At 45.0% G+C, this 13,859-nt stretch overlaps 1 protein-coding gene across 1 annotated transcript; it reads left to right on the forward strand.

Annotated features, from left to right (window-relative positions):
* The first annotated feature begins 365 nt into the window (after positions 1–365).
* On the forward strand, positions 366–10,184 carry LOC137570668 (P2X purinoceptor 7-like). The gene is made up of 6 exons (XM_068279369.1): positions 366–415; positions 4,416–4,477; positions 4,567–4,644; positions 7,656–7,727; positions 8,572–8,954; positions 9,876–10,184. Exons 2-6 carry the CDS (start codon positions 4,421–4,423, stop codon positions 10,063–10,065), a joined length of 780 nt encoding a protein of 259 aa, XP_068135470.1. The 5' UTR covers positions 366–415; positions 4,416–4,420; the 3' UTR covers positions 10,066–10,184.
* Positions 10,185–13,859: the final 3,675 nt, after the last annotated feature.

The following is a 13,859-nucleotide window of genomic DNA, read 5'->3' on the forward strand; positions in this document are numbered from 1 at the left end:
ATTTAGGAGACTTTTTAAAGAGGAGCTGTTAGGTATAGGGTCTCAGACACAAAAAACACATATATCAGTAGATAAATACTGGCTGTACTTACACATCATATGCATTGCACTGTCCACGTTTTGATTTCAGTCCATTTTTATACAGTATATACAGTGATTTATGTTCCTGACAGTTCCTGACAGGTTCCATCTTTGTCTGTCTGTGTCTGAAGCCAATCGTGATGTAATATCCTCCCTTTCCCTGCTTCCACTCTTCCCCCTGATTTAGTATGCATTAGCCCTCCCAACTCCCAGCCCTCAGAAACTCCCACCAAGCTCTGTAGTAGGAAATGAATTCTAATACATCATCATTGTGCGACTCTTCCTGCAGCTGGTTGATTTGTATGGATAGGATGTCAGAAACTGCTTGCAGAGGGTGAGTGATTTTCTCAGCTTACTGAGATCCTCTGTTCTTGTATGTTTTGTAGCATTTACATAGCCTAAAGACTGCACTTCTTTTTATTCTCCTCTTCATTGCACTTGTCTTTTCTGCACACTAAATCCTCATAGAGCTGCGTGACAGCATGAGCAGTTACTGGCTAATGGAAGAGTGGAGCATGATATACCAAGCAAGTGTCGTTTCACAACTCCTCAGCATAATCCTATTGTTCTATTTGGCAGGTGTATCCCCTCACCCAGCAGATAGCATATTTCCCACTAATGCTAGGTACACACAATGAGATAATCTTGCATATCTACTGTCAGGTCGTTTATTTACAACATGCTAGATTTTATTTCTGATCATTTTCAAAAAAAATTTCTGCTCATTGTTTTGGCTAATCGATTGAAACATGATCAGAAATCAGATTGACATGGTGGAAATAATCAATCTGACAGTAAATCTCATTGTGTGTATAATAACAGCATGCATTCTAAAGGGCCCCATACACTGATTTCAGTGTTCGATCGAATTGATCGATCACATATCGATGCACGATCAAACAGCTGATTAATTTCTGGCCAATTTCGATCAGACAGGATTGAAAATCTAGTTCGATTTGTCTACCCCTTGTTACTAAAATGACGCCCCCCTCCATACAGTTAGCCTCCCTGTCTCATCCCTATAAACTGAGCCCCTCCTCCCACATACCAGTAAATACCAGTAAATGCCATCCTTTATACAGGCAGGGCCGGATTTGTTGGAAGCCCACCAAGGCCAGTTCCTAGGGCACCAGAATCCACAGAGTCTTAGGGGTGGGTGGTAACAAGGTTGACTGCACCTGTCACCAGCCCTGAGAGGAGCCGCTGGCGAGTTCACATCCACCCCTTCGCTATGTCAGCTTGGATACGTGCAGGTTGGTGGAGAGATTAGGGCTGCTGTGACCCCCTGGGCAGTACTGTGCAGCTTCCTGTTACTTGATTCAGCGCCACTGTCTCCCACCCTTCCCCGATCCTCCCCCCGCACATACCCGCAGAGCAGGAGCAGAGAGCACTTTGCCTGTCCAGGCTTCCACCGCACGACACTTCCTTTGTCCCGCTGCCGCTGGGCGCTTCTTTCCCCAGTCAGCGTCTCACATATGCCTTGGCGGTGCGATATCAGATAGGGCAGCCCGGAAGCTCCCTTCTGCACTGAGTATCACGCATGCTGATTCCAGGGCTGGAGGTGTAATATCAGATAGGGCAGCCTGGAATCTCCCTTCCTGACTGAGTATCACGCATGCCAGTTCCGGGGCTGGAGGTGTAATATCAGTGCAGCCCAGAAGCAGCCTTCCTCACTGAGTATCGCGCATGCTGGTTCCGGGGCTGGAGGTGTAATATCAGTGCAGCCCGGACGCTCTCTTCTTCACTGAGTATCACGCATGCTCAGTGGAAAGTTAGATATTGTTTTCCTAAAATATCTCTACTTCCACACCTCCTACATTCCCGAAATATTCAGAGTAGGGAGGGGACCCCGCCGAATTAGCTCTGTTTCGAATTGCAGCCTCTGAGCCCCACTGGTTCCCGAGACTGATTACATCAAACCAATCTCAGTAACCAGCGGCTCTCGGGGGCTGCAATTCTGCACAGAGCTCGATCTGGGGGTCCCCTCCCTACCCTGAAAATTTTCGGAGTGTCCGTGCTGCGGAAGCGGAGATATTTAGGAAGTTTTACGTGGCTGCACAATTTAATGGGGCGCAGGCTCCTACTGCGCATGCGGGGCTGCTCATTCTGTCACTACACCGGCAGGTTCCCGGCTAGTCACATGATTGGAATCGTCAGCAAGAGAGGCGCACAGCGGCAGCGGGACAAAGGAAACTTCTGCGCTGGAAGCCTGGATAGGTAAAGTGTTTCTGCTTCTACTTTGTGGGTACGAGCGGGGGGGAGGTTTGGGGAAGGGAGGGAGAAGGACAAGGACTGATTCCTGCTCTCCGGGGGGGGGGGGTCTGGATAAAAGGGGGTGGGAATTGGGCAACATTCAGAGCCCTCCCTATACTAAAAGGGGGACACAGCATAGCCTCTTGCTACCTATGGAAATGGAGGGTGGGGGGTTATGATAGCATGGGGCTTCTTCCTGTGCTAATTTAATCGTGGGAGGGAGGTAACATCTATCTACCTAAACTAAAGGGGAGGGCAATGGGTGAGAACATCTGTCTACCTATACAAAGATACTAAGGAAGGAAGGGGGCAGCACCTGAGTACCTATACTAAGGAAGGGGGGGTAGCACCTTACTACTTATCCTCGGGGGTAGCACCAGACTACCTACACTAAAGTGGGGGACAGCATCTGGCTATCTATACTGGTGGGTCTTGAATATATTTAACTCCTCCCCCCCCATTGCTGCCTGTAACCCAATCTTTACTCATGGCTGCGCTCCCATGTACAAGTGCAAGTTTACTGGGCAAGCCCAAGTATGGTCCTCACATTACCGTTCTCACAAAAACAGGCATGCACGAAAGGCTTTGTGCGGTACATATTTGCTCAGCTCCAGTATGTTTGTACACAGACATGAGTGCAGCTACAAGGAAGAAGAGGGCCCCAGGCAGCGGTGAGGGGTCTGATTGTGTTCAGTGGGTCCCAGTGCAGGAACACTGGTAACCAGGAGGATTTATTAGCGTGAGTCAGAGGTGAAAGGGATATGGAGGCTAACATATTTATTTCCTTATAAACAATACCAGTTATCTGGCTATCCTGCTCATCCTCTGCCTCTAATACTTTTAGCTATAGCCCCTGAACAAGCATGCAGCAGATCATGTGTTTCTGACATTGTAAGATCTGACAAGATTGACTGCATGCTTTTTTCTGGTGCGATTCACATACTAATACAGCCAAATAGATCAGTAGGGCTTCCAGGCAACTGGTATTGTTTAAAATGACATAAATAGGGCAACCTCCATTGCCCTCTCACCTCGGGTTCACTTAGAGGTTGAGATTTTTTTTTTTTTTATGTTTACAGGTTCTTTTTTCAGGTTAAAACTTTTTTTTGCAAGTTGAAAGAGTGTGCACGCTTTTTGGTGTTGAGATGATGTTGTACGGGTGGGTTGGGCGGCTGGTGACAGCGGGCATAGGTCAATAAAAGGTACAAATACAGGTATTCTTTTCCCACCCCTTTCTCTCCGTGCTGCTTAAATGACCCCCTCCATACAGGTTGTCCACCTTCTCCTCCATGCATCTAAAATGAGCCCCTCCTCCCAGTATTACTAAATGGTCACATCTCATTTTCCATGATGCCAATTAATGTCCCACCCTACACTCAGGTTGCCCCCCCCCCCTTCTCCCCTAAGCTGCTGCTTCTGAAATGCCTTCCTCCATATACTAGCCCCTCTACTTCTCCCTGTGGTGTGTACTGCTAAAATGTATGTAATTAGTTACCATTCCATAGTCCCCCTTCCCCCTGTACCTCATGCTGTGCACCACAGCTCAATACAGTTTTTCCCATGATGCCAAACCTAAAATACTAACCTGAAAGCAGCGGCGAACTCAAGACTGTTGATCGGTGCATAGTAGCTGCGCAGTGGACATCAAATGCAGGAAGTGACATAGGTTAGCTCCTGCATTTGAAGTCCACCGCGCAGCTACTATGTGCCAAATAGCCTCTCTTCTGGTCGCCGCTGCTTTGAGGTCAGTGTTTTGAGCAGCGACTGCACGGAGGAGTAGGGTGAGCTATAGTGAGCAGTGGCTCAATACATACCTCACCACAATTGCTGTCTTGTACAATTCTTATGCTATGCACATTTCCAAAATCGACAAACGCCTACTGACATCTGAAAATTCCCGCAAAACTCATTCAACGACGGAACTTTGTCTTGCAAACCCATGGTATTCATCTGTTCTGAAGGATGTCTTTCAAAGTCACCTGTGGATCAAGAGGCTTCCCTCTGTCAAGGGATATTTTCTTTTTTTTTTAATTATCAAAAATATAGATTTTATTACATATTTGTAATGTTTATCTTAATAGGTGTAATGTCAAAAGAAAACCAAATCGAAGAAATTGCTTCTGTGACCAACTCTGAATCATCGGTAAATATGAATATTAAACATTTTTATTTGTGTTGTTCTTGTATAACACTTCTTTAGTACTAATAATATATTTGTCCAATGTTTTCTAGGATGTAGAGTACTCTTTGGCTACTGCAAGTTTCAGCACTTTTTCAAGTGAATTAGCTGCCGAGTTGGCTTCTATCGAGGTAACACTTTTGAATGTGTATATTTTGTGTGTGGTTATCCAAACTAGACGCTATATGCTGATGAGGGAGCACCCTTATGCTGGGCATACACTGGTGCGTTTATGCGCTTGATCGAGCCGCTGGCTCAATTCCGGCACGTCCCCACTCATGCCCAGATTGATTCCCACTCGTCCCCGGGGGTCATCGGACATTATCAATCGAGCCATCAGTGGCTCAACTGATAATAAAAAACGCACCATGCATGCCCAGCATAAGGTCTTGTTCACATTACAATAGGATTTTTTTAGCGCTAGTATTTTTAAAAAGCTCTTAATGCAATGACATGGGGGATTTTTACGCAATCACATCGCTCCAGTAAGGACACGCACATAAGATAACATAACAAACAGCTTTTAAAATCGCGAAGCACTAAGAAAAGCTTTTGTAGTGTGCACAAGCCCTTAAACATCATTCACAGTAGTGTGCTTCTGTACGCTATTCAGCAACATGTACCATATCAATCTATTACATTTATGTGCTGATAAAAAAAAAAAACACACACAGTATGAATGAGGTGTAATGCAGAGTATGCCACCTACATCGGAAACATAGATTTCTATGTGTTGTAACTAGTTTTGGTATCGTGTGAAACAGTTTTACATTACTGGTTACCGTAGTAGCATTCATATGGTAACACTGGGCCAGATTTATCAAGAGTGTTTGAGACAAAATATTAGTAGATTTTTAGAAATCCATGCAGAACTGTCTCAGACATCCCAAGTAATCACTAGCTAGTGCAGATTCCTTCTTAAACTGTAAGGAATAGAAGAAGCTAGGAAGGTCTCTCAGGCAGTGCAGTGTGTGAGGGAAATTGCTGTTGCTGAGGTAACCAACACACCTGCTGTCAGCAAGCTCTGAGTTGGGGGGGGGGGGGGAGGAGAGCTTTTCACAAATCACATGTCCCCCTATTCTCCCCTCTTTTATCGTGAACTCCGGTATATCCCCTTCTGCCCCCGTTGTGCACAATGATTAAAATAGACAGCACAGCTCATGTAATCCATCCAAGCTTGCAGCCATCAAAGCCCTTTCCTGTCCTTCACTGCAGCTCTAGTGTTGGCTTTTGCTGATCAGGTCATCATCAAAAGCTGAAACTAGAGCTGCAGTGAAAGTAGAGGTTTGTGGTCGCCGCGGCATCAGAAAAACTTCATGAGTCACACAGCCTATCTTATTTATACACAACATGTGGGCGGGAGATACATTTAAATCTGTTTATTTGCATGTAAAGTGGTGATTGTAGAAGATAGGCGCCATCATAGCAGCTATGCTGTGCATCTTGCGTATTGGTAATTCGGGGCTCAGTCGGTTGCCTGAACCCTTAATTACATTTCTTTCATAGTTTAGACAGCGTTCACATGGAGTTTAGCGGATGCAGGGAGATCCATGAAACGGCTTTCCCTACGCCAAAGTGCCTGGCGGCAACTAGTGTTGGGCAAACAGTGTTCGCCACTGTTCGGGTTCTGCAGAACATCACCCTGTTCGGGTGCTGTTCGGGTTCGACCGAACACCTGATGGTGTTCGGCCTTTTATTTCGGGTTCGCCCGAACTACTCAATGCCCCCCGAACAGGGCCCTGTTCGCCCGAACACGGCCCCCCCTATGGGGTTGCAGGCATAAGAGGGGGGGGGGGTGGGGGGAGCATGCCCCGATCGCAAGGGGGGGGGGAAGATGCCCCGATCGCAAGGGGGGGGGGATGGGTCGGAAGTTCCCCCCACCCCCTCCCCATACAAAAAAAGTTTGCGGAAAGTTAATAGTACCTGGTGTGGCTGGCTGGCTGTGACTACTAGGAGACGCGTTGAGGCCGGGCAGCGGGCGGTTCAGTGGTAGTACCCTTGTGGTACTTCCGCCCTTTCTCTAACCTCACGTCCTCTACGTGATGACGCATACGCGTCACGCGTACCCTTGTATGCGTCATCACGTAGAGGACTTGAGGTCAGAGAAAGGGCGGAAGTACCACAAGGGTACTACCGCTGAACCGCCCACTGCCCGGCCTCAACGCGTTTCCTGTAGTCATTGCCAGCCAGCCACACCAGGTACTACTAACTTTCCACAAACTTTTTTTTATGGGGAAGCGGGCAGAGGGGGGAGGCGCTAACGGAGGGGGTGGGGGGAATTTCTGACCCCCCCCCCCCCGCGATCGGGGCATGCTCCCCCCTTATGCCTGCAACCCCATAGGGCCCCCAAAAGAGGCATGTTCGTTGGTCCCATTGAGTTCGGGGTTCGGGCCAAACATGCCGAACATCTGGCCCATGTTCGGCAGAACGGACCCGAACCAGAACATCCAGGTGTTCGCCCAACACTAGTGGCAACATGACATCTACTCTGAGTGTTATTTGCAGATTTTTTTTTCAAGCATGGTGGGTTGAAAAAGTAGCCGGGTGGGGCAAGATGAGAGAATGCAGGGACAGCGCTTCTCTACTTACAGCAGAAGAGGTGGTCAGCCGATCACAGCCAGGAGCTCACCAAAACTAGCCGGGTGGAGCACCCGATTAAAAGAGTCTGGTCACAACACAGTGTACTCTGATACATGTCCACCCCACTCCCCCGTGAGCAGGAGACACACCGATATGATACATGGAGTCTCCACATCACTGTTAGTTTCGGCTTTGTATCGAAGTACTTGTGTAAGTTGTTGACTCCTGTATTCTGCATATTAGATGCAGGTATCTTCTCAAATTTTTTTTTTTTTTACTTTTAAATTTCAACTTTGCTGCTGAAAAATATGGTACCCTTTATACATTGCAGGTGTCCACTTTGACTGCACATCACCTACATTTGATTTATATCAAACAAGCATTCTTATGATACATGAAACAAGCATTACATACTTTATTAATCAGTGTCAAATTTTATTAGTTAGTTTTCTTTGACAACGTAGTTTTGTTTTTACAGGCTGTGTGAGGAAAAAAAATTACATTTGCAGCACAATTTCTTTTCATTAGTACTCTCTAATTTAAACAACATTTCTTTTCAAAGGAAGGAGAAAACATTGAACAACAAGATACCGCTGGAGATGATTCAGCCTCAAACTCCACCAGGAAGCAAGAAGTAAGTTTTTTCGTCATCCTATGTAATTAAATTCTAAGGTGGCTTTGTCCATCTGCGTCTTTCCTTTATTGCACTTTAATCTCAGCTGACGCGCATGCAAACTTAATTCCTCTGTGCATCCGGGCTGTTCCTTCCCTTTCCGCAAGCCTTCTGATCGGGCGTTCCTGCTCTGTGCTCCCTCATTCATTCCCTGTGATATCCATGCTCCACCAATCCCTTTGGTCCTACCTACATAGCCCAGAACCCATGCTGAATTTGTGCTCTGCTCAAAACTTAGGAGTGAAAAATCTAGGTAAAACAAAATTAGAAAAAGTTAGTGTATATGGTGCAGGTGCATTTTTTCCGCTACTCCCTGCAAGAACCCCCCCCCCCCATTATTGATTTTATCTTTTTAGACTTCTGCCACTTTAGTTCCTTCCTTCAGTCACTTCTGGTTCCCTTTGTGCCTCTTACTTCACAGGAATTTGTCTGCATCCAACTGCCTCACTGCACTGAAGCTGTCCGCCCGAATGTCTGTCACACCTGGTACACACTGCAAGTTATACATTACCTGTCCGCGGCGTCTGCTTACCTTCATTGTTCAAACATCTGCGCCAAATGTTTTAGCCTAGTAAGAACGCTTGTGTCGTCTGAGGTCACATGCACCCATCATAGGCAGCAAGTACCTTTGTGCACGATGTTATCACAATAGGACAGCGGCCTTATTTGTTTTCTTCAAAGTATCTCCCTAAAGAATAAACACATACAATTTAAAATTTGAAAAGGGCAACCAATCAAAAGAAACAAACCTTGTTTGCGTTTTTTATCACCAATATTTCTGACTATTAATTTTCTCACCAAACAGATTGACCAGTTCATGCAAAGGTTTTGGAACAGATTGCCAGATCTAAAAGATGATCCAAGCTGGTATGAAAAGTCATCCACTGTGAGTCTAGCAAACCAAAGTACAGTATTGGAAGATATTCCACCTACTGATACACCGCAAGAGCCAGAACAGAGGACGTTTGACTGGTGTGAGTGTGGCAACTGCACACCAATGAAAACGGAGATAGAAGAGGTTTGCTGTTGCCAGATCGAGGAAGTCGGCGACAAAATAAGGGATGGTAAAACTTGTGTAACTCAAGTAGACTTCTTCAAAAATATGTTTATTAATGAAGAATACGTGGAGACAAATTTCCGTTCCAATCCAAACATTACCGAGCATCCAGACGATCGACTGTACAACAGGTCACTATTTATATCTTTATGAGCAGTTATCTCCTATATGTTATTAAATTCTCTTTAGAAATGATACAGTGTTCCAACACTGTATAAGACTGTTCGGAATATAAGATGCACCTCGATTTAGAGGGCAATACACAAATATACACTAAACCGGATGCATCTATATTCCAGGAGCATCTTGTACATGTCCTACTCCAAATGTTGTAGTCCTAGGTAGTCTCCTGTATCCCCATTTGTCCTCCTGTCTCCCCATATATCCAACAGACTCCCCATTACTTTTGTCATCTATATTCACTGTTTGTAAACAGCAATTAATACAAAATATCATCGGTATGTACCATATTTTATGGCTTATAAGACGACCGTACATTTTTTCCATTTAAAATATACATTTTTGGATATACTCGCCCTATAAAACTACCCTTCTTGACTTTTGGACATTTGTATACTGTAATGTATGTTCTGGTGCTATACTGTATGAACAGGTACCGATACTGGTGCTGTACTATATGTGGTACCCAATATATAACAACCAAACAATCATAGCAAACTATGTACTTAACCGGCAATTGACTGGTTGTTGTTTACAAAGCCAGCTTGCATTTTACAGCTATCCCTCTCTCAAACTATAAGCGCAGGAACGCAAACATGCCTCTTTGACCAGTCTGGCCCGCCCTTGTGTAGCATTACCTTTTTCTCTGCCTCTCAGATCTCACACATGCACTCCTGCAACATTTCACCGTTATAGATCTCCCACCACCGTATGTGGCAAACGAATGTTCTCTAGTCCGGCTTGGAAGTTTCAACACCCGCCCTATAAGAGACTACCCATGACATTAGAGAATAATTTTCTATGTTAAAGTTGTCTTAGTCACCGTAATATACAGTAAAATAATATACTCTGTAATGTATTTTCTATTTCAGAAAACTAAGAAAAACGGCCTACCGATCCTTTACTTGCTGGGTTTATGGCTATTTGGGAAAAAAACAACGCAGACCAATTCCATCTTGTGCGGTTAAAATGATCTGTGATGCATTTCCTGACCCTCTTCACCTGTACACTGGATTCCTTTTTCCGGATGATTATAATGCAGCAGACATGATTGATCTGTAATTTTTTTTGCAACAGTATATTCTTAATACAAAATCTGTTATTAGATTGTTCATATTACACTACCTCTGAATTACCTACCTATTGTCCATTATAAATCTATGGCAGCAAAACATGGTATAGTGAACACAGATATAATAAAAAAAAATTTATACAGAACATGTTTTTTTGGACCCTATGTGACACTAACTCTGGACATACTAAACAGTGGGCAGCACATGACTGTTATGGCAGTGGTTAACCAATGGTCAGCTGATCTCTTCAGGCTTGATGAAAGTGAGTTTATACATGATAACATGAAGAGTGAACATTCTGCTTTGTGTTTGCATGACAATGCAAGAGTGTACTTGCTACTTTCTTCCTGTTCCTGCGTTACATCTCCTTAGATGTAGATGGAATGCAAGACAAGGAAGGAGGAAAAGTAAGTAATAAATGCATGCAGGACCACCAGGCAAAGTGAGTATCCGTTTATCCCTGCTGCTGTTGGTTCACCCGGTGTTTAAACCACCCACAAAAAAAACAAACAAACAAAAAAAAAAGGTAAAAGGCGATTGTGCAAGGTATGATTACCAAGCGCAATCAAACCGCAGTACACAGTCATAATGACATACCGCGGTAACATACCTCCAGTGCCATACATTAGTGTAAGGCCTAGTACCCCACTGGCTTCAAGTTTCAAACCACTTGTGATGTAAACAGCTCTTAGTATTGTCATGCTATGGGCGTGAACAAAAATCAGACATGAGTCGATTGGATAAGGCCTCGTTCAGACTATACGCGCTGCCGTCCGCATTTTGGCAGCGCGTATAGTGTGCGACACGCAAGAACGGTAGAAGGGCATAGACAGCCCTTCTACCGTTCCCATCATATGCGCTGCGTGGCAGCGCGATTGCGCTATCGCGTGCTGCACGCATTTTTGGAAATCGCAGCGCAGATCCCATTCATTGTAATGAATGGGATCTGCAGCGCAGCGCATAGGAGCGCAGATGGCGTGCGATCGGACGCGTTGCGTTCCAATCGCACAGCCATCTGCGCTAATGATGTGAACGAGGCCTAAAAAGGACTACTACCTACATTTTTTAAAATGAATATTGAGCATATTAAATAACTTATTAATACCCTCATCACTTTTTACACCTGTTCCATCATGCCATGCATTGTCCAGAGAGAGAACAACAAAAGACCAAAAAAAAAACACCACAACTAAAACCAAGAAATAAGCAGAATAATCACTTATAATATTAGATTTCATTGCACAGTAAGGCATACATTTCGTGATACTGTTGCAAAAACACCGTAAGCTGCAAGGCCGACGACAAGGCTTCTCAGTTTCTTGCAGAACAACTACAACCTTTTGAGGTCTAATATTCCAAAACATGTGGAATTTTTTTTTTATTTATGAAAGAGAGAATTAGTTAATGTTTTTGCAAGGTTGTAGTTGAAAAAAAAAAATTAAAGAAAGTCTGAAGCAGGGGTCTCAAACTCCATTTACCTGGGGGCCGCAGGAGGCAAAGTCAGGATGAGGCTGGGCCGCATAAGGGATTTCACAAAAAAAAAAAAAGTGCTCAAATGTCATTAACAGTTTTAATTATTTCTTATGAACAAGAAGTGTCCAGATCCAGAACATGAATAGAACATTGAGTGAAGATCATCAACCGTTCTTCTGAACATGACACCCCTTGCATTAATTTTTATTCCAAATCACATTCTCACTGAAGCAATCTTTTCCTATTTAAATTTAACTTACAGTTCGCTTCAGTGGTCCCATACGAGTGATCCGCCGCGTCCGCCTCTAAACGAGGGCTGCAGGGCCCCCAAATCGCCGGGGGACAAACCGCCCACATTTCATGGAAGGGGCAGAGCTTCCAGCTTCAGCTGTGCCCCTCCTGATGTCAATCGCGGCGCATCGCCGCCTCTGCCCGCCCCTCTCACTCTTCCTTCACAGAGAGGGGTGGGCAGAGGCGGCGATGCACCGTGATTGATGTCAGGAGGGGCAGAGCTGAAGCTGAAAGCTCTGCCCCTTCCAGGAAATGCCGGCGGATTGCCCCCCGGGCGATTTGGGGGCTTTGCAGCCCTCGTTTAGAGGCGGGGACGCGGCGGATCACTCGTATGGGACCACTGAAGCAAAATGTAAGTTAAATTTAAATAGAAATAGGAAAAATAGTTAGCTTCAGTGAGATGCGGCTGATTATATGGGAGCACAGAGGCGAAGTATAAGGAAGGTTTTCCCGGCGTGGGCCATAAAATACTGTATCGAGGGCCGCAAATGGCCCGCGAGTTTGAGACCACTGGTCTAAAGGAATTTTTACATTGAAAACATGTATACTCACCTAAGGAGAGGAAAGGTTCTGGGTCCTATCGATCCTTCTCATTCTCCTGCCACTCTCCTAATTCCCCACAGATTGCTCATTCTGAATGTCTAGAACCGTGAGACTTTGGAATTCTTCGTAAGCACGTGGGCTCCCAAAAAACGTCACCTCTGTACTACGTACGATTGATTGCGCCAGAAAGTGCACTTTCATGTGCGCAATACAAAGAGTCCCGCCTTCAGAAGACGGAGTGCTTCTAAAGACTGCTGAAGCTTATACAACACGTAAGAGAGCAGTCCATGACCAAATGCTTGGGGACTGATAATAGGGAAACCTGCAATAGAACACGGAGACTGACAGGATAATGGAGCTTTTATAGGAACCAGAGCCTGACCTCTGCATGGGCAGGTAATTTATTTTATTTTTATTTCACAATGTGCTTCAGACTCACTTTAAAATTTTAAAAGGAAACAATATTACAGGCATAAATAAGAACATTAACAAGGAAACGTAACAAAAATGTAACCATTTTTTTTTCTTCATTCGTTTTTTTCCCATTTTTATATATATATATTTTTCACCCAATAAGAAAACTGTCCACAAAAATGTAACTATTGACTCAAATCAGTAGTCATTAACATAATAGGTATCAAACGCTCACAAACCAAAAAGTATTCTCAGTTTGAAATTGCTGCTGTACACGTTGATTAGGCAAGTCGCACTGCATCAACAGATTTATTCACAGCGAGACGACGGCAAATATAGGAAATGCCGAAAAAAGTGTCAGTTTTGCGTTCCTTATTTTCATAAGTCATGTTTAAAGTTATGTGGAACGCTGAAAGTAAATCCTAAGTCTTATGCGGCATAGGATTTATACCATCCACTTGTAGCACTCCCGACACGATCGTGCACGCCCGAGAGGGGATATTACGCTGACATCTACCCTCATTGATCAGGAGCCCTTACAATTGGCTCGTAATCACATGATCACCAGCGGATTGTGGTGATCACTATTAGAGCAGCGTCAGTAGGCGGGCAAGAGGATCCACTCCCCTTCCTAACATTCCCACGGCGATTGTCACATGCCTATGCTCTGCCCGGCATCTCTTCTCGCTCTGAATCAACCTCCTTAGCAGTATGCCCGACACTGAGTCGGGCATACCGCTGTCTGTCATCATAAGTGTGACTAAATGTGCATTAATAGCTGCAAAACCTTTAGCTATGCCCTAGGCTAGCTTGTCAAAGTGTCCGGCACCCCTGGATCCCCCCCCCCCGTTTATACATTACCCTGCCTGTATCTAGGTATCGCGCAGCCTCCCTGCACAGCTCAGCGCTCTCTATGGGGAGGATCAGGTTTGGGCATGAAGTCATGTGCGATCCTCCCCATAGTAAAGACCGTCGCTGTCTGGGTAAGCTGCGTGGATCATTGGAGCCAGTCTGGGTTTTGTATAACGTGGCTGGATCGGGGGGTGCCAGACACTTAATAGC

The sequence above is a fragment of the Hyperolius riggenbachi genome, chromosome 4 (assembly GCF_040937935.1).
Source record: "Hyperolius riggenbachi isolate aHypRig1 chromosome 4, aHypRig1.pri, whole genome shotgun sequence".
Classification (NCBI taxonomy): Eukaryota; Metazoa; Chordata; class Amphibia; order Anura; family Hyperoliidae; genus Hyperolius; species Hyperolius riggenbachi.